The 21,933-nt window shown below is 41.9% G+C and overlaps 1 protein-coding gene across 2 annotated transcripts in view; it reads left to right on the top strand.

The window, feature by feature from the left end:
* The window catches only part of adgrb2 (adhesion G protein-coupled receptor B2), a 286,719-nt gene that overhangs the window by 211,424 nt on the left and 53,362 nt on the right, over positions 1–21,933 (top strand). For both annotated transcript variants that reach the window (XM_080863973.1, XM_080863974.1), the window contains 5 exons: positions 8,285–8,388; positions 8,746–8,848; positions 9,301–9,451; positions 16,389–16,458; positions 17,929–17,995. In XM_080863973.1, coding sequence (XP_080720099.1) covers positions 8,285–8,388; positions 8,746–8,848; positions 9,301–9,451; positions 16,389–16,458; positions 17,929–17,995 — 495 coding nt within the window. The remainder of the gene's footprint in view (positions 1–8,284; positions 8,389–8,745; positions 8,849–9,300; positions 9,452–16,388; positions 16,459–17,928; positions 17,996–21,933) is intronic.

Below are 21,933 nucleotides of genomic sequence, written 5' to 3'. Positions count from 1 at the left end.
GAGGTACGTTTCTTATACATCCCCCTGGCTAATGTTACACCCCTTTTTTATAGCAAATATTACCGCATACCAAATGTGCCTCTGATGCCATTGCTCTAAAGAAAAATTAAGTTAGAGGCAGAATATTGTAGTGAGTTGCAGCATATTATAAATGCTTCAGTCTCAAGGAAAAAGAAGGGAGGAAATAAAGGGTTTCATGGTTGCCGCACTCATTGAAAACTGAGAAATGAGAACATCTAATTGAGTTTATTTAAGCTGAATGCATTTTTAGTCTTCTTAACAGCATAGTTAAAAGAATCCCACTGTTGGGTAGCATCTAGTTGCCAGTGCATACACGGCATTGAAAAACTCCTGTCACAGTCACATTCACTTCTGTTTCTTGTTATCCCCAACCTTGGATGAAGCCGTGCAAGTGACAGCTGCCTTGAACGTTTCCTGAGACGGATAAAGTCATTTAATCCAACGCAAACATGGATAAGCCAAGTTGACAGTAGTGACACTGACTGGCGTCGCAACTTTTAGATGACCTCCCTGTTTTAAAGGAAGGACTCAGTAAATTGCGTAAACCTGAGATAATCAGCTGGTTTGTAAGCCTCAAGATTTCCGTGTCCTGCTTTAGGATTTATTTGTATTATTATTCCCTTCTGTTCTATTTCTCCCTTCTATTAACTGTAAAGAGGGTCAAAATAAGGGGATGGCCTTCAGGTAAGGAACTGCAGTTATTCATTATTTTTGTACCTCAGAGCTTGAATTACTTCACAGGGGTCTGGAAGCCATTTCAGACCCCAGGGAAACATTAACTCCCCGTAATATGGAAAACACAATAGCTTTGACCCATAAGCCGAACGGGTCATTCCGGCCACTGTTTCTGGTTCCTGCGACTCCTCTTCCAGCCGTACAGTATTGACTTTTCCCTCGCCACACAGCAAGCAGGTCGACCGAGTTGACTGATAGAGGGCCAGGAGAGGGGGGAAACAAAAAAAAAAACCATTGACTTTTTTTTACATTTGTGACATCTGTGAAGAGTGTGGTAGTCATTAGTGATTCATCAGTCAGCCCCCAGTGCTGCCATTTAGACCCAGTGCACAGGACCAGAAGGTGTGTGGGTTAGTGTTTTTGTGTCAATGGCTCTCAGTCAGGAGCTGTTGCTGCTGGTGCTGAGTGCACTTTGTTGCTTTAGGGTGCTCCAGAGTTAGCTTTTTACTCCAGTGGAGATTGGGTTGTGTAAAAAGAAGAGAGAGAGGCAAATTGAATTTGGCAATAAATAAAAAAAGCAAGAAAGAAAGAAAGAAAGAAAGAAAGAAAGAAAGAGCCACATTCAGACATGCGAACACACTGATATATGGTGGTATGCACTTAAAAACACTTAACATGCACAAGCCTGCATGCATGCATGCATGTAAGTCTGGGCGAATGAAAACGCGCACACAGATGCTCAACACACACACACACACAGACAAAGATGCACTCATATGCTCTGTCCAGGCTGTGTGGCTGTTGGAGCAGTGCTGAGTATCAGCAGCCCAGCTCTGACAGCTTATCCTGGGTTACGGCGCGAGGGACAAGGGGGGCTGAGGATTAACCTCCATGTTTAATAGAAAAGGGAGGCAGTGGGAGTGGGGGTTGGGGGGTAGGTGGAGGGATTTAGAAGCAGTGGTGCCATTACAGGCCGTTTACAGTGGAGTGAGGGATAGCCAGTTAATCCTGTTTACTTTCTATAGCCTCTGAGATTTCCGTGTGTGTATGTGTGTGTCCTGCGTGTTTGAGTGTCTATAGAGACCTTTCGCTATCAGACACGAGACAGAGGGTTTTTTTTTTGGTTTTTTTTTTACTTTAGCGACACAGACAAGCGAGAAAGAGAGAGGGAGAGGAGGAGGATTTGATTGAGTTAGGTCATGAAGGAATACTAAAAGACCAAGCCACTTAATTCTTAAGATGACTCCAGTGGGAACACACAAACCCCACGGATACGTCTGGACTCTTTGCCTGCGCAGAGCTCACGGAGATCACGGGATTTGGAGCTGAGGGAGGTACTGGCTTTATAAAAGTCAGTTTAACGTTTTGCACCTCCAGTCAATAATGTGACTTCCACGTTTTTTTCCCCTTCGCATTTGTCAGCCCATAAAGCCGGTGCTCAAGTTGTGTTGACATTAAAGCTAATAGCAGCTTTCAGGTGCCTCTCCGAACTTGCATTCAAATACACTGAGCTTGCCTAAGCAGGCATCCAGAAATATGAATGGACACGAGAGGTCAGCGGTTCACAACAGCACCTGAGACTTTGGTTTAGTCAGCACAGATGAGCGCACAAGCAAACACACTCGACTTGAGCGAGGAGGAGAAACAGAAAGAGGGATTTTCTCATTTTCTTTAACTTATTTATGAGCCAATTACTGAATCAAAGTAAGTCGCTCCAAATAACAATATCCGAACTGATGTCTTTCTGCTGTAAAGGATTTCTCAGAGCTTCTTCTACCTGCCACGCTAACTGCATTTGGCCCAATCATTCTTATGAAATGATTGGCTTTGCCTGAGATAAATCGAGTCTTTTTCGTCTGTTATCATCAGTGCTCGAGGCACCTAATCAGAATGGAAACATTTCAGAACAGGGCCTATTATTTAGACTAATAATGGCCACCGTGCTTGATTTGACTGTGGAAAAGACGATAGGGATGACTGAAGTGCTTCAAGGTGGCGACTCATATTTTAACTTATTATAATTTAACTGGCAGCAGTGTTTGGAGAGAAAACAAGGCCTGACCTAGACCAAGCGAGACTGCAAGGTTATGGTATGCAAATATGTCGCACTTGTCAGATGTAATTAAAGGATGAGGGGGCGCTAAAATTTATGAGGGACTCGGCATAGAATTGCATTAAAATCTTTTAATCCTTTGTCACATTAATGAAGGGTTAGCCAAGTGACAGCGATGACACAGGAAATTATGAATAAACAGGTGTAATGATTTAGTTGCGTGTTTGTCTAAAGATGCATAATGCCTGAGCGTGGGCAGGGCAAAGACTTGTTAATTAGATATTCAAAACTGAGTGGAAAGTGTGTGTTTTTCTTAATATAATTAGAGGGTCAGAATGTGTTGGAGGCGTTGGTTTTGACTGAATTTTTTAAATGTGAAATACAAATTTGGTCCACAAGATCCCTTGAGGAAAAAATGTGTCTTGGTGCAACTGGCTTTTTGTTTGCCCGTTGTCTTGAAGGCCTTTCATTTTCTTGCTCGCGTTCTGCATTTTGCATCAACAAACATCACAAACCTTGAACATTATGCGAAAACGGCAACACGTAAGGAAAAGGCTTCGCTTTGTGACACGGCGTCAGCACTCCAAGCTCAAGCAGGCTTTTGGTTTCTCTCGAGGCAACTGAAGTCAGAGTCAGTTAAGTTGAAACCTCGAGGGTTTGCAAAAAAAAAAAAAAAAAGACTCAATTTGAAGTATTTTGCAGTGAGTATGTAACTAGTGCTATGGCAGCAAAACAGGCAACTGAGGAGCAGGATTGCTAGATTAGCAAAAGAGTTTTACCTTCGATGTAGTGGCACAGTGTGCCTGGGTGTACTGTTGAGTTTGTATGTACCTGTGTGGGAATAAAAGGGGCAAGTGACTGCCTTGAATTGAAAATGTCATTTTTTCCCCACTTTTCACAAGGGGCCTAGTATTTTCAGACCCTACATGGGAGGACTCTGAGAAACACTGCAAAAATATCAATGCTGTAAGTGGTAATGAATACTCAATATGTTCTCATTCACAAATAATAAATGTGCACATATTGATTATTGATTTTGCAGCAGTACATCCACTATAGGGGGAATGAATGGATAGCTTAAGCCTGTTTCCTGCCATCACTCAATAGGTTTTCCTTCCCAAAATTAAACATTTAAAATTCAAAGTCAGGCGATAATTAACTGTTGCTAGAACAAATTTAACCATCTTGTATTATATTACATGTAATATAAGCAGAACTATTATAGTGATGTCACCTGCCAGACACACCAGTAGTAATTAATTTCCATGTTAGCTAAGACTAGTAAGATGTGTAGTGAAGGAAATTTATAGATGGGGACCAAACACTAATGTGTTCAGTGTCACTGAATATGAAATATAGCTTTTGTCGCCCTTTGTAGATCAGGGTCTGGCTGCTGTACTGGGGTCAGCTTGCACTCAGCTTCATCATCTCTCCAGGCTCTTGGCTAGTTTTGTGTCAGCACGTTTGTCTGTGTAGATGGTAGGGCTGTTTGATACTGCAGATTTTGGTATTGATCCGATACAGGGCCAGAATAAAGGCAGCTTTTGTAGAGGCAAGCATTGTGTCATGATTTGCAAATTCTGAACACATTTCACTAGCCGCTAAATCACTGTGATTTCTGCTCTCCACTACAATTAGTTAAGAGGACAAAAGCTTTTCATGTCTTCTGAAGATGTGAATGTGCCTGTCTCTAAAGTACTTGGCTCAACCTCTGTTCTTTAAATGTGCTATATGCTAAAAATAAAATAAAATTGACAGTCAACACAAAAAGGTTCAGTGATTTTTCATTATGCATGTTTGAAGGATATTTCTTTATTTCTAAGAAGAAAACATGTTTTGTTTAACACACGTCAGTGGGCTGCATACTGAACTTAGAGGACAGAAACAAAGTATTGATCCCACTGCGCTAGTATTGATCTGATACCAATATCAGTGGTGGTATCAATGCTATCATTATTCAGATCAGTCTGCTCAGCTCTAGCAGGTGCTTGCAAAGATGTTCTTTTTCTTTCCATCTGCCCAGCGTCTAGATTGTATCTGAAAACTGTAACATAATCACTGTGTTTACTGCAGTACTGAAAAGCTTAATATGATCATGCTACTTTGGAATTCAGCACTAGAAACACACATACAGATAAGTGAAGATTTTGTAATAAATACTGGATAAATTCTCCCGTTTGGTGGTGCCCTTTATTGTTCATATAGTTATTAATTTTGTGCACTTTAAGCACATCACCAACCAGCTGCAGTATTTGTACAGTGATAACTTAACATAAGGATACATATTAAACAGAAGTTGTCTAATCAGTCATAGGAAGACTACTTTTGCCAGCTAAGTTCAATATTCACATTTTTCTTCCAGTGGGAAAGTTGTAAGAGCAGTTAATGGAAAACGGGCCTTTTGGTGCAGGTGGACATGGAAAGCCACTAGTGAGGAGCAGGTCTGAATGTAGGGGGGAGGAAAAAAAATAGGGGAAGAATGAGAGCCAAAGAGAGGGAGATGAAGTGAGGGAGTGGGTGGTAGCAGGATAGGTAGGAGGGGGTGGGGAGGAGGAGTGAGAGGAGATAAGTAGGTTAAACTTCCTGAGCTCAAAATAGCTATCTTCTCCATCACATGGTAGCCAATCTGCCCAGGGGAGCCTGGCCATATACAGCAGAGCCTCAGCGCACTCGCTCTTTCTAATCTGCACTCCGTTTTATTCTCTCCTCCGACTGCATCAAAATATCACTATATCTATCTGGGGCAGGGCATCTGTGTGAGCCAGTAGCCTCGGGCCCGATGTGTTACGTTTAGTGTTTTTGAGCGTGTCTGTTTGTGTGGGCGTTTCCTCTTTTCATTTCCCCTTATTGTAGCATCCTTCCATATTATGAAATAAACCCTTAATCTCATCACACACCTAACCGCCACCAATTTAGACAATTCTGTTAGACAAATTGACACGATGACGAGTTCAGGGACAGTTTGAGGGGTTTAGATAGAGCACACTTAGAAATGAGAGAATCGTTTATTTGACTAGTTTTCTAGCAGAGGCTAATTTAAGACGGATTCAAAAACTGAGAGGGAAAAAAGGTGATCCTGCAGCCTTTTTTTAAGTGCCTGTGCCTGTGTGCGTGCATGCGCTTGTCTGCTTGTCATTCCCCATGCATCGCCCTGCGTTTGATCTGTCAGACCTCAAAAAACACAAGTGCCTGTGTATCCTTTGACCTTCCATTCTTCGTAGTATCAAACACAGTCAGTCTCTCTTGTCTCTCGCTCTCCTTCTAGGCCCTTCCCTTTTTCCTAGAACAGATGCTTGTCATATGCCCTCTTTGTCTTTTTTTTTTTTCGTAGATCTCGCCTTCGCTATGAGGCAGTTTTGATTATGTTTCACCTCCATTCCCTTCCCAGTGTGTTTGTGTGTGTGCCGTATTGGTATTCCAACCTATTCCGCTTTCCTCTGGAGAAATTGGCTTCCTTTGATGGGCCAGGGGAAAAACCACTAAAAGACAAGCTTTGACTTTCTTGCTTTTTCAGTCTCCCTATCTATTTCGCTCACCTCCTACTCTTTGCTTTTGCTTACTTGTCCTTAGCTCTTCCTACTCCATCTCCCTCTCTAAATTTCTCTCTTACTCGTTCTTTTCATGTTGGTTTCTCCTCTCCTTTCTGATGGGAATAAAGAAGTCTTCGTCTTATGCTTCCGTCTATTCAGATCAAGTCGAATACACACACAGGCACACGCAGCTTAAACACTTACCTTCAATTACTTAGCCCATCTGCCTGGATGTGCCTATGTGTTCAAGTATGTGCTTTATTTGCAGTAAAAGACACCTTGTGCCACGGGTACGTACAGTGATAAATCTCTGGGATGAAAGGGAAGGATAGTCGCTGCGGGGGGTAAATTGAGGTAAATTGTGTGATTGAGAACTTAAAAGCGGGCCAAACATCAAGCCCATTTGGGACGCGGCGGGGTCCATGCTTTCCACGCGGCTTCATTTGTCTGTTCCTCATGCTTTCAAAGGCACACCTCAGGAGCAGAGGTACGCTGTACATCATGACCTAAATCACTTAATTATGCGCTGTGGTCTCGTACTTTTACCCTCGCGCATAAGAAGTCGAGTGTATAATTGGTACACAGCAAGTGTAAAGTGAGTGTTTGTCAAAGCTAGCTCTGTGTCTTGGCAGCATTGGTCAGTCATCACAGAAACAGTTCGTTCTAGTGGTATGAAGGAGAGTCATATTTTAATCTGCAGTCATTTGCACTTGGTGGAATAGCTCTGTTCTGGTACCTCACTACCTTTTAACTCGCATACGTAATATACAGAGCAGGCATCGGTAACAACAGGTTGATTAATTAAGTTAGAGCTTTAAAGGCAGAGCTGAGGCAGAGGTGGGTTGTAAAGCAGCTTGCAGATGTGCTGAAACTGTGGACAGGCTAAAGCAGCTTAAACACAGCAACAAGCCTCAGAGAGAGTGGATTTGTAGAAAGGAAAAAGCAGAGTCATCAACACTTGTGGGATAGTATACATATACAGTTGGGGTGTCCAACATAAGGCCGGGGGGGGGGGGGCAGAATTGGCCTGACAAAGACTCCAATATGGCCCACTGGAAGGCTTTGGGAAATGTGAAGGAATGCATATAGATTCCTATTGATAAAGATTAATTCATACCATTCATATTACAACAAATAGTTAAGTAATAGATAATCAGATAACTAACTTATTAAATAACAAGTAACTATTATATCTGATATAGAAATTTTTTTCTACTATAGGGAAAAAAGAACATTATTATAATTACAGGACAATCTGGACAATGAGCTAACAGAAGCGTTTCTGTAATTTTACACATTTATCAATGTTGAAAATTGAGACACAGTTGAAATTGCATGTCTTTTTTTTGTAATAAAACATGCCAGTTATTGAATGTTTAATTAAATGTCTTTGCACTGATAGAAAAGGGAGTTTAGTGTTTACTTTGACATCCCTGCATTAAGTGATATTTAAGGAGAGTGGCTCAGCTTTTTGTAGCCTGCTTAAACTAACGCTAAGCCTCATTAAACTGATGATGTAAATTTAATGCAAGGATTAGTTGGTCCTGCAAAAGATGCTGTAGGTGAGCTTTATTTTTTAATTTTGTTTCAGTTAATTATTTCCTCAGTGGCTCCTGATTATCATATCGTTGGTGGATATTTAAAGCAGAAAAGCAGCAACAATTACGTTATCTGGTGTTTAATGATGGCCACAGAGCTCGCTTTCATAGACATGTTAGCATTATCAAATGTCGATGTCACAGTTGATGCAGCTTCAGTGGCATAAGCGCCATCATCATTAATCAGTCAGTTTGGGAATGTTTCCTAGCAACTGGAACAAAACCTCGATAGCAAGACCAGCACGTTCAAGTTCAAACAGATATATACTGAGATGTGCTTTGTTGACAAGAGCAAAATACTCAGGCTTCTTTTGATGCAGGTACATGTCTCTTGTAATGCCTTGCAACTGCACTGAAGTATCCGTCTCTCTCCCTCTCCTGTTTCTGTTCTTTCCTCCCGCTATTAGGACATGGGTCCTACCAGCATGCCCTCTGTGCCCCTTATGGTGGGGTGCGGCATCTCCTGCACCGCTCTGCTCATCCTGCTGCTAATATATGCTGCCTTCTGGAGGTGAGAGCTCACAAGCACACTGAGAGACACATTTGATAGAGTAATGGCAGTGTCAGTATTCATACATCAACTGTGCTCACAGTGGTCATTTTCTCACTAGCAAAGTCTCTTTTGTGTCTGTCATTTGCTTTGCCAAAAACTCCAATGAGGCCTAATAAGGAACAAATGGTTCAACTACGGTGGGGGGGAGGTGGTGATTAGTTTGTATTTTGATTACACGCAGCAGATGGCAAACTCAAGCTAATGTCTCTGCAATGTCCAGAAAGTCACTGTTCAGTCCATCAGTCTGTCATTAATGCTTACCGCACACGCCTGTCATTTCTCCCTCTTTCCCGTCTCTCGTTACTCTGCTTTTAGGTATATCCGGTCGGAGAGATCGATCATCTTGGTGAATTTTTGCCTCTCCATCCTGGCCTCCAATTTATTAATTCTGGTCGGACAATCACAAACGCTTAGCAAGGTAATGACTTTCTGCTCTTTGAGTTACACGTGAATTTTCACAGGAATTCTTGTCCATGTGCTTGTGATTCCAATAATAGTGCTTGTGACTAAGCCTCCATTGCCTAGACACAAAACTGCCAAAAACCACCAGGGTTCAGAAGTAGACAAAGTTCATACAGTGGAGTTCTCAAAGCAGGCATTCTAAGTCTTCTGACTAAGCAAGGCTGAACTGTGTGGTGGTCAGTATCGATCAACCACACAGCAGTGCCAGGTTGAACTCGTGTTCTTCCACTCAGTATTTTTGCCTTTGTACTTTCTATTTTGCGGAGGTTTCATATTCCCCTGCCAAACCCTAAAAGATGATTCGTGACGTCTCTTCTTAAGAACTTTTTGTTTGTTTGTTTGTTTAAATAGCACCTCTCCGTGTGTTGTAATCCCTTGTCTCTCTCGATTACTTTCTTTATTCACTAGGGCCTCTGTACTGTGACTGCTGCCTTCCTGCATTTCTTCTTCTTGGCATCTTTCTGCTGGGTGCTGACTGAGGCGTGGCAGTCCTACCTGGCAGTCATTGGCAAAATGAGGTCACGACTCATTCGCAAGCGGTTTCTGTGCCTCGGCTGGGGTGAGTCCACACAGTATCACACGTTTTAAAATAGTGTGCAGTGCTGTAACGGTCCTAAAGCTCAGTCACCTCAAAGTGGATGAAAAAAATTAATATATAATTAATAATAGAGCCTACCTGAATGTTCAGCAATATGCTAAGCTAGTGTAGCTGTCACAGTAGTTGCCATAGATATGCAAGTCTGTCGCATTTTCTTTGTACCATCATCTTTTGGTTCCTGGCATGCACTGTACCAGACTGCAGTGATTCTCACACACAGACACAGCCCGTGTCACTGATCTGTGGTAATAAAACCGACTCAGTTTCCTCCATAATTACAGTTTCATTCCCAAGCTCTGCCTGTTTGAACAGAGAAGCTAAAGGGGCCACATTCTTTGCTGATCTGACATTATTACAGCTACCTTTTCACTCAGACAGGGAGCACAAGCTGCTTTCACTGACAGAAAAATATATTTCGGGGGGGGCTTTAAGGTTGGTTTTTTGCTGATAGGAGAAAGCGGGAGAAGAATATGAGTTAAAATGTGATAATAAATGTACCTGAAATCTGGGCTAAGATTGTAATAGCCCTTTGCATGCATCACCCCTGAAATTATTCCTGTTGAGTTTTCTCGCGTGATATTGCTCAACATTTGTCTGCCATATTGGTTGCAAGGGGGGAAAAATGCATATATCCTGGATGTCATTGGTTCCCCCTGGGTAAAATTGGTATAAAAAAAGATGCTACACCAAAATCCTTTTTTTTTTTTTTTTGGATTCCTAGTAGATTTCCACAAGTGCCTATAGTGACAGGTGTGTTGCTAGGGATAAATGGGGGTCACTGACCAGTGTGTAGACCTGTGTGACTGGGGCATTAACAATTATTTTCCCAGCAACTGCCATCAACCTCCAGCAACCACAATTTTTTCCCTAACGACAGGTGGTTGCCAGATGGTCACTGACCAGCATCTAAGCTTGTGTGATTAGGGCACTGTACACTTCATTCTACTTTTTTATTGTGATTCTCACATGTCCAGAAGACAAGTTAATATCACGTTTGACGATCACGTGTCTGCAAAACCTCAAAAGATAAGATTCTCATTTCCAGCACACAGAGCATGCTTTGTTTTGTTTTTTTCAAAACGCTGCTCTGCTAATCTGCATCTTTGATTCATTCTGTCGTTTTGTTGCTGTTTCTTGTCTGTTTAATTGCAACTGCAGATACATTTAGCCGGTGAAGCTCGCTTCTCTTCATCGCCAATGGCGTGTCCAGCGGGGTGGCCTGGGGGGGGGCACAGGCCACCCCCCAAACCAGACTGGCCACCCCAGGTGCCACCCCAAAGGCAAAACAATAAAATTCAATCAAATATCAAATGTCCGATTATGTTTTCACGGTGACGCTCAGATATCCGAGTGTAAGTGAATGCAGCATCGCTTCTGCGCTATGCGCATCACGTTAGCAAAGGTAGGAGAGCCAAGCGCGAAAGACGGCACTGCAGGAAACAATTTTTCGGTGAAAGAAAATGAGGACAGAATAAATGTCCCGGTAAGTAATATCAAGTTTGTTGAGTTTAGTAAACTTCGGTGAAATTAGAATACCAAGGAAAAAAATAACACTTAAAGAATTATTGCAGCTGTGGAATATTTCAGACAGTATGCTACTGAGGGCAGCTAACATAAGAGTTATGAGTTATAAGATATAATCTAAGTCGTAACATTGCTGTATGGAGCTGCAGATTTGGTTGCAGGTTAACATAGCTGGACTGGCCATCGGGCATACCGGGCATATCCCCAGTGACTTATTTTTTATTTTTTTTGTAATGGCATGAACAATGAGAGGTGGTGGATTGGCCAGATGCAGGTCGATGTGTAGAAATAACTCCGTTGTTTGGTGGTGGCTATGACGGGGCTTCCACAGAGGCAGCAGGTGGATGAGGGAAGGGGAGGCAGGAGGAGAGCCCCGAAGCAGCCGCCAGTCCGAGTGTCAGGTGAACTGAACTTCAGGTAAGAAGTTATGACCTGCAGTCTATCTGGGTCAGATATAAACCAAGTTTAGGTGGAGTTTATTTTCATGTTGCTGACTTTTTACTGTCAGTTGCAATAACTCATACTGCGTTCTAGCCAGTTTGACGGAGTTTTTATACAGCTGGGTGGGTGCTATGATGTTACTGATAGTGAACTTTATTTTATTCATAAGGTTAGTAGAGTTGCCAACGGCTCCTTAAAAAAATGGAATGGTCCCTCATTCAGAGAAAATATTACGCGTTTCGAATTGAGCTGAGAAGAGACGCAGTTTGTCCCGGACTTTAGCTAGAATGGAAAAAAGACACAAAGCTGGATTTATTCTGTCTTTATGCTGCACAGCTGCCTCTTCTCTCATTCTCTCCCCCTCCCTCTCCTGTTGCTACTTCAATCATGAAACTGATCAATGATCAGCTGATCGGCTTTTCTCTCTTGTTTGTTTATCGCCCACTTTGCGCCAGAAAGAGGAAACCAGCGGATATTGCGCTAAACAACAGCAGCACGTTTAAGCTTGATCAGCTGTTGTTAGAATGTATTTAATATTAATTTCTAGTATCAGCTGATGTTTGCTGGAGCCACAGCTGTAAAGCTGCTGGTCATGATGTCGGTTTGGATATGTGGTGAGAGGGAAACATGAAGATGAAACCAGGAGATGTCCTTACTGAACCATCAGAGCTGAACAGGTGATGGAGAAACAGGTTTACCTTTTAGGTGACATGAATGAGTTGAAGTTATCAACTGTTTCTGAGAGACAAATAACACCAGGATCCTTTTTTATGTAGCTGACAGCTGGTAACTGTGCAGGGGCGGGTCTAGCAAAGTTTTGCCAGGGGGCCAGGTAGGGCATTAACAGGGAAAGGGGGGCACAAAGAAATACTTTTCTTTCTTATTCTCATTTAAAATACCTAGTTTTTATTAAATAATTATCTAAATCTTACAACCAAAGTTTTTATCTGATGTAAAATGTATAGAAATCATACATATACCAACAAGACTGTACATCACTGTCACAACAGCATTTGTTTTCATTCAAAGGCTTTATGGCTTTAATACCTGGTGGGCCGGTCTGTAGTCAAAATGCCCGATTTTCTGTCCCAGTCCAGCCCTGCAGGTTAATACTGGCAGTGTCACCATGCCAGCTGACTGTATTTTATCATCAGCCAGTGTTGTTCTTTATCAATATTACCAAAGTTTACCATAAGGCAGCATAGAAAGTATTTACTTGCTTTCAGGTTTTATTCAAATGTTAGTCTTTTCAGTTGTTTCTCCACTTTTTTCCTGTTTCAAAATCAAACACCAGTTTGTGAGAAGATTATCTTCTTTTTTTAACAGGCAGATAAAGTTTTGCATTGGAACTGGCTAATTTGTCAATTGTTTGTTACAAATGTTCGTATTTTAATATTCAAAAATGTTTTTGCCCAAAACATATGTGCACTATATGTCAGTAAAAATACTATGCAAATATTGATGTCCTTGAATGCTGAGTAAGCACTGACAAAGCACTGATTGTATCTCTTGTACTTTATCAACGCAGTATCTAAAAACTTTGCACCGTAGTGGTTAAAATCTCATTCTAATAAGAGTTAAAAGTGCATTTGGTTATTAGGTTTATAGGATTATTGAATTATGGTTAAGGGTTGGTAGAATTTTTTTTTAAACATTATCTGCCAATTAAATCTGCCACCCTTCTCCAAATCTGTGCCCCTACCTGGCCCCCCCAACAAAAACTTTCTAGACACGCCACTGTTCATCGCAGTCTTTCTCGCTTCTTAAATAATAGTTCAAGTTGTCAAAACAATATGTGAAATCATTCACAACATGTTGTTATTTGCGCACAGCAGAAAAAAACATTTCTCATTCATTGTTAGCGCTTGCGATTGTTTTATCACATCTCGCCAAATCAAAGCCCAATTGTCTACAATTTGAACAATTACTGCTTTCTGTGTCTTTGTGATCAAAATAGATAATGCGCTTTCATAGCTGAACAGTTTCCCTTTTCTTTTTTTTCCCCCTCTTTCTAAAGTATGTTGGAATTATTTCAGTGTATAAACTGTCATACACTCCATGCTGAAAAGTCTCTAAAATTATGTAAATCTGCCAAGCAAAGTCACACGTTTTTGGCAAACTCATTTAAAGAATCTTTGTAGTTGCAGCAACTTTTGAACGTGGAGGATCCTGATCAGTTAAACATGTTACAAGGTCAACCGTGTGCCGGAAGAAGACGACGATTACCAAATGCTCCATCGTGTTTGCTGGAGATAAAGGAATCTTCAAACTTGGCTGCTTTGATGCAAAGTTGTTGTCAGTTATACTCAGAAAAATACTAGTCTGGCTCACGAGGCTTTCAGTGTCAGTAAAACTTGTCGTAGAAACCTGTTTGGAACTCAGCAGCTAAGGGGAGTCTGTCTGTCTTTCTGACAGAACATCTAAACATTTCGACCACCTTGGTTTTTCACAGCATCAGAGGAACTGTTTATTTTGACGGCTGTTTCGGTGATTTGTTCATTGACATTTTTTGTTTTCATCAAGGTTTTGTGTGAGAAACAGCCTTTTGCAACTGTGTTGAATTGTATTTCTGCATTTATGGGCTGCATGGGGAAGGGCATCTTCCGTCCTTAGAACTTTACCACCTGATATAAAGAACAATGTACCAAAGCACTTTGGAAACACAGTAACAGCTACTTGTTAATAATGACCAGCTGAGTCTTTAACTTACTAGAGATTCAATGCATTTAATGACCCCCAAAAGTGTTTTTTTTTTTTAAGCCGACCAACTAGAAAGACACTGGATTGGAAGTCTTTGAATCAAAGCAACAACCGTCCATCTTCATTTAATGTTAAAGTTATCAAAAAGTCACTTTTTTGTTCATGAGTCTAACACTGCATGACTGTACACGCGAAGCACGTTTGATCACAGTGAGTGCACAAACACAGTGACTTCATTAATTCTCTCCTGACTCCCCTCCATAAGCATTAATATGTATTGCTATGCGCTTGTTTGTCGTTGCCATGATTTTCCTGGAAATCTGAACACTTTGACAGGCGCGTTTGTGAATTCCAGTGAAGAAAGCACGGCGTTTGTTTCAAAATGCAGAATGCATGAATTATCACATCCAATATAATGGTGGCATTCTCTACACTTAGCTGATAATAAAGGTGTCTGCCGTTTCTTTTACCGAAAACATCCGCTATCCTCGGATGCCAGAGGATTGTCAGCGTGGCAAATGAAGACCCTTTCATGAATTGGATTCTGATTGAGGCACTCTTGTGTGACATGCATTGGTGATGGAGAGCAGCAGGACAGGCTTATTTTACATGAAAATGTAACAGCTTATTATGCCATAGTGTTAAAATTGTTGGCTGTATTATGCTTAACAATCTTCATTTGCTCCGTTCTAATTTATATCCCATTTTTCTTCACCGTATGCTGTTATTTGCTGCTTCATTTCCCAAAAGGCATTCATTACAGCTTTCTACTGTAATTTTATCTAACTCAGCCAAAGCCCCATGTGTAAGCTGTCTCATGCATACACATTCTCAGAGGGTGTCACTCTTTACAGGTAAACTCTCTCCTCTCCGCCTGTGAGTCTATGTCACTTTTTTTTTCCCCCATTTGTGACGCATGTCACTCTATTATGCTGTGACCTAGACGACCTGATAACTCAACAGGCAGCAGGGATGTTAGATGGGATGTTAATCAAAACATATGATAACATCAGCACAACCCTAGCAAGATGAGCAGTGAGATAGCACAAAAAAAAAAAAAAAATCACAACCCCCACACCCATTTCATTTCACTTGATATTGATCCCACAGGTCTAATCTGCCAAGTCACTGATGCCCTAACCTGATACAGAGCGAAATGTATACGCTGTGCAGTTACAGAACGCGAGGAAGGCTCCGGGCGCACGGCGGGGGCACGTGCCAGCTGTTCAATTATCCGACACACTTGCAGATGCACACAGAAAGCGTGAAACGGTCGAGCATAGTGGAGAGGATCAAACAGCTTATCCTCCTCTCGTCCATTTCCCAATTTTCTTCCCCAAATTATGTGATTGAAATCGGTTGCCATGGCAACGGGAGATTTCGGGGCAGGACCGGATCTGCGTTAGATTAGCAGCAGACCGTGTAAGCCTGAAGTGTAGGTGCGCGGTTTGCCGTCCTACATAGAGTTAAATGCTAGACTGATGATGTTGACTAATTGAAACTTCGCTGGTTAGTGGATCGGCCTGGCTCTCCACCATCTTATTTGTTAATGTTAATGTGACTTTTTCTAATTGCTTTTCATTTGCAGCCATAATCACAGCTTTGTTAATTACATGAATATTTCAGAGCCAAGCTCATTACAGGGCCCGGCATATTTCCTTCTGTTTCTGGCACGCATTCTGCGACACTTGGTCTCACTCTCTTTCCTTCTCATTTGTGCGTAGACACACACACACACACACACACACACACACACACACACACACACACACACACACACACACACACACACACACAAATCACTTGATTTAGCTAATTATTGTATGACTTATTGACCACTCCTAGTTATATCTTGCATTTTTACAAACTGCCTCTAAATCTCATATGCTCAAGTACTCCTGGTGCTGCTTGCACACACCCACACTGTGTGCTTTGCGTCGCCTATGACTAAAATAACTTCCATCTATCTAACCCCAGTTTTCATGCTTGTAGCTAGACCTCATGTCAGGAAGTACAGAGCGCTGGGGTTACCTATAGAGCGCCCAGTCACTTTGAATCATACATTCATATTACACTCTATTGCATGGCTGCTTAGCATTTTAATGAAAGGAGCCTTATAGAGTTGTTCATACTGGGAAATCTTATTGGGCCGACATGCTTCATCGTCCCCACTAAGGCTCTCTTTTATCTTTTGTCTCACACTTTTGATCTTTCTCCCCATGTCTGTCTGTAGGTCTTCCAGCCCTTGTTGTAGCAGTGTCAGTGGGTTTCACCAGAGCGAGAGGTTATGGCACAGCCAGCTAGTGAGTATTGCTTCCAGACCTCCTGACTTTGTCTCAGTCTATGTGAATATCATCACTAAATACCAGCTTCAACCATGCATTTGTGTGGGCTAGAGGCAGAGTACCATTCATTGGCCTCATTGCTGATGAATCAAAATATGCAAGTGTTTTTCCCCTTGAGGTGTTCAAACTAAAGTTTATTTCATAGGCGAGTATTTTTATGTATTTAGTTTATTCAGTCAAAGCAGCCGTGTGTGTTATAAACAGCTGAGTGTGTAAACCCCAAATCTATTCTTTTACATCAACATCATCAGTCTTTTCTCCATGTATCCATGTATCTATTCATACAGTTGCTATAGTATATTTCTTTCTTCTGTGCCACAGGAGGACAGTTGCCTATCCCAGCATGCACTATGTTCAATACGCAACACATCTTAGCTGCTTATGTAGTGGGCATGGTATAACATTGACAGTCCTGTTCACTGCAGGGACACATTAACCCCCTGAAAACCAGCTCTGATCGGCAGGTTAAATAAAACATATTTACATATCATGTGTGAAAACCTTAATCGTCAAAAACTAATCAGCTAATCAGCTTTTGATTTTTGTGGTTCTGTTAATATTATTGCAATGGCTCAATATCCAGCAACTCCACCACTGAAAAAAGAATTAAAGATTTAGATTTTCTAAATTTGCTCATAAATTAAGGAAATTATTCCAGCTTAGGGCCAAATGGCTTGTTTCTGTCATTCAAGTGAGAAACTAATAGTTTTAAGGTCTTCAATATAAAATTAATCTCCTTGCTGTCAAGTGTGAGCGCAAAATGACCTTTAAGGCATTTCAATAACCACGTCAAACAGGTGAAGCATGATTTGAATGTTTTGTTCAAGAATATGAAAATCCAAGGCAGCTAGGCTGACCTTTAAGCAAAATGTACACAAAAAAGCTTCATTACGTACCCAGTCAATAAAATGCATCTTAAAAAGGTTCACTTTCCCATATTTTACTTAACGTGAGGGCTTTGTGGAGGTTTTTTTTTTTTTTTTTTTTGGGGGGGGGGTTCCATCTTAAGCTTTCTCTTTATTGAGCTGTAATTAAGATGACAGAGGGGTTTCCGCGTGCTCTGATGACATTACTGGAGGACACATTTAAGCTCATTAAGTCTCACTAGCTTGCAAAAACCAAATAAAATTTCCAGTTTGAGGATATGTTTTAGGTAATGTACATAATAAATTTGCTCAGCACTGAGGGCATTATTTACAGAAAGAGGCACTTAACCACACATTGAAAGGCTTTATCCCTCACCAAGGAAATTTGGAGTTAATGTGATACTTAATTGAATGTCTACTTGTTTTTGTTAAGTACTTGGCACTCACAGTAAGTGAAATGTGAGACCGGAATCTGGCGACGTGATATTTTACATGCTGTGATTTTTCTGTGTTTACGCACTTTTTTAACACCTCTCCTTTTTTCTTTTTTTCCCTCTACTAGTTGCTGGCTATCGTTGGAAGGCGGTTTGCTTTATGCCTTTGTTGGGCCAGCTGCTGTCATTGTATTGGTGAGTGCGTCACTGCTTCAGTTCAGTTCAGTTTTAGTTATATAGCACCAAATCACAAGAATGGTTGCCTGAAGGCACTTTATACTGTAAGATAAACACTTTACAATAATAGAGAAAAAAACAAACAACCAGACGTTCCCCTGTGAGCAAGCAATTAGCGATGGTGGGAAGGAAAAACTCCCTTTTAAAAGGAGCAGCAGAACCAGGGTCAGGGAGAGGGGCAGCCATCTGTTGTGAGCAGTTGGAGGTGGGACAAAATCCACACTGGAAGAGATTCAGCGTTTAGTAATGGTGTATAAACGGTGGTCTATAAACACATATAGAATTAAAAAGGGTGAATGAAGAAACACTCAGTGCATCATGGGAAGCCAACAGGAGCGTGACTAAGGGAGGAGTCAGGTTCCATCTACATGACGAAGTTCCTTTCCTCTCAGCCAGCCGGCCTCTCTCTGTAGTCACACGGCACAAATATTCTCCAAATATTTTTGCAAAGTTAGCCTCCCAGCTTGGGGCATTAAAGCAAATGCATGTTGACCTCTGAGGGTTTTCCTCACTCGCGCATGCACATGTAAGCATACACACCCAGGGTGTACACGACACAATGATGAGCTGAGCGCTTTGATCGCCGAGTCTAAAATGTCAGCCCAGAAAAAAATAAAAACATATTCTAGCTGACAAGAGCTGCCGGCAATGCAGCGCAAGAGTGGACCTCCATCGCAGCTCTAGCCCCGAATCTCTCACTGTTATATGCATTTTCAAAGCATAGGGCTCTGTAGCCAATGTTTTAAGCATTATTATGGTCCAGTGGTATTTTCAGATCTAAATATGCAGCTAACTTGTGTTCCACGGAACGTAATAATGTGCGCTTTCTTCATTTTTGCCAGTTGCCATAAAGCAGACGGTTTTATGTTGAAGTAAATATACTTCTGTGTTGTACTACAGCAAAACTGAGTGCACTGATTGTATCTCAGAGGCGTTTTAATCATCTGCTTCTGTGTGCTGCTGTATGTGGCTCAGCTAATTTCTCCTAAATGGATCCCTGGGTAGATATTGCCACCACTAAGCTTAATAAGTCTGGATGGGGCATTAAAGTTTGGTAATTGCTGCCACTGGCGTTGCTGTTGTGTGTGTCCGTTTATAGCTTCTTTTCCTCTGTTGTTTGCACATGTACCGTACAGTACACGTCAGGAAGGAAACATGGATCAGACAGCACAGGTGTGCAGAGTGATATGCATGATTTTGAAGTAAATCCCTGACAAGCAAACAGCAGTTAGACAGTTTCTGCAAGCTGCAGTTTGAGGCACAAGGGAATACAGGATTATGTGCTGCTGAATATTCATCATTATGTTAATCTAGTGTCTTGCAATGCCACTGTTATTATTTAAAGGTTACATAGTCTGAAACTGAATGCAAAACAGTAATAAATCGCATTCCTTTAATTGAAAATATTAAATAGTGTTTATACACTTGTATAAAAACTCTAAATACTCGCGAGGTTGGTGCTTTATTTAAAAAAATGCAAAATGCATGACTCTAAAAAAGCGTATTTGAATAAGTTATAAGATGAAGAAGTTAAACATTCAAGTTTCGAAAGTTGGAGCAGTTTCATAAAACCCACCAACTTGCTTAAAGTTATTTTTCAGTGCCTAGTATGTCTTGATGCGCTTCCAGCTTTTCTCCTCCGCAATGTCAAAGTACGCTCCACACCCCAGCTGCTACGTGGTACCTGGCCCCCTGGTGTTGTTGCTGGGGCCGCACTCTAACAAACAGCTGTAATGAGAGCAGGGCGTTGGGCAGAGAAACACAGACCTTCCCACAGGACTCTTCTCTAATTAATGAACCTGGCCTTGGGCAAATAGCTGAGCAGGATGGTGCTGACTCACAGAGCCTGGGCCAGACATGACTGGCATGACAATAGTGCTGTCACAGTCTGGCACGTTGTAGGTAGTTGTCAGTAGCACACGCGAGACTGGAAGAGATCAGAGAAAGAGATTTTTTTTTAATGAATCGTAAATGCCACATGTACCATACTGACGATCCACCAAATGCTCTGTCTAGTTTGGTGATGTGCAGTACAGGAGCTCCACCGGGGACTGTGCTGTCTCCATTCCTGTTCACCTTGTACACCTCAGACTCAGTACAACTCCAGGTCATGGCACATACGCAAATACTCTTGACAGTTCTAGTGTTTTGATATATTAGTGATGGGTAGGAGGAGACGTACAGAGCACTAGTAGATGTTTTTGTGGAGTGGTGTGGCAGAAGTCATCTGCTTCTGAATCTGAATGAGACCAGAGAGGTGGCGATCGAGTCCAGAGGGAGGTGGACCGCTACACAGCTTTGTCTGTGATGGCATAGGCTATTAATGTGGAGGAGTACCCAGTACCTGGGCATCCACAGTGACAACAGACTGAACTGGAAGACCAACACAGAAGTTGTATACTAAAGAAATGGGATGAGCGGGCTCTTTTTCCTGAGGAACCTGAGATCCATCAATGTGTGCAGCAAAATGATGGAGATTTTCCATCACTCAGTTGTGGTGAGCACAGTGTACTTTACTGTGGTCTGCTGGGGGAGCAGCATCGCAGCTGGAGACACCAACAGACTGACTGAACTGATCAGGAAGGCTCTGTGATTGACTGTATCTTTTTAAATCACTACACACTCTATAATACAATATATCTGTCATGCAGTGTCATCTACCAGATAATGACATATTATTATTATTATTACTATTATTATTATTATTATTATTGTGATTATTATTATATGCAGTGAAAGGAAATATGAGTATTTTCCATTTCATTTCTAAGAAATGGGATTTGAGCAGAAATTAGGCTTCTGCAAAGGATGTGAAAACCAAATATTTAACATGGTACGTGTATGTCAGACTCTAACTGTTCAGCCGCTTAGTGGTTGTAATTTTTGGCAGACATGTTTTCAGCATATGGATTTTTTCCTCTTAGCTAGTAGCAGCTCTTGGCATGAGCTGAAGGAGGTATTCAGGCAGACATTCAGTTTAAGAGCTTGGTAAGAATAGGAATGCATTGTAGGAGCTGTGTAGGTACGCATCAGGGTGTGAAAATCACTTGTCACTTACACCGCTCGCTCCTCCAGCAGACTTCCCAAAGAACCTGATAAACGATCAAACAAAGAATAGGCAGAGAAACCCATGGCTGATGGAAGAACGCGTATGAGTGAATGCTGGCAATCAGGATTATGACGAACATGTCGCTAGCACAGGAAATCTCCCACATGGGCAGGATTTCAAAGTAGAAGGGGTCTACATGTGGCAAGCCTCGGCTCAGAGCCATGTGCAAGTGCGTCTTATTGAATCTGTATCACTGGGTCACCGCTATAACCCAGATGTTTGGCAGGCTTAACAACGGACTCCTCATTAGTAAGAGAAACAAGTATGAGAAGCAGTTTTTTAAAGCTTTCAGAACTGCCATAATTATAGGTTAAGAAAAGTACAGGACCTGCTCATTTACGCACGGACTGTTTACTCCAGAGATCAGCTGATCGCCCTGATGCCGGCCGGCTCGCTGGCCAGGCCCGCAGAAGTGCCCGCAGAAGTACCAGCTGAAATTTGGAGGAAAACACATCGGGGATGCAGAGGTCAAGGACAGAAGAGAAGAAAAAAGGTGACGGTGAGACAGCGGAGGCTCGAAGCGAGGAGGAGGTTTAAACCGTGTCTGCCGTCTATCGTGATGGGAAATGTGCGATCGTTGGCAAGTAAAATCGACGAGCTCTCAGCACTGGTACGGAGTCAGAGGGAATACCGAGAGTGTAGCCTGATGTGTTTCACCGAATCATGGCTGCACCAGGTCATTCCCGATGAGAATGCTTCCGTGGAAGGCTTCCACACTGTTCGGGCGGACAGGGACAGCATCGCTAGCGGTAAGCGTAAAGGAGGTGGGCTTGCTGTTTTAGTTAAC

This window comes from Rhamphochromis sp. 'chilingali' (assembly GCF_963969265.1).
Source record: "Rhamphochromis sp. 'chilingali' genome assembly, chromosome: 17".
NCBI lineage: Eukaryota > Metazoa > Chordata > Actinopteri > Cichliformes > Cichlidae > Rhamphochromis > Rhamphochromis sp. 'chilingali'.
The sequence above is the reverse complement of the archived record's forward strand: the minus strand, read 5'-3'. Positions and strand labels throughout refer to the sequence as shown.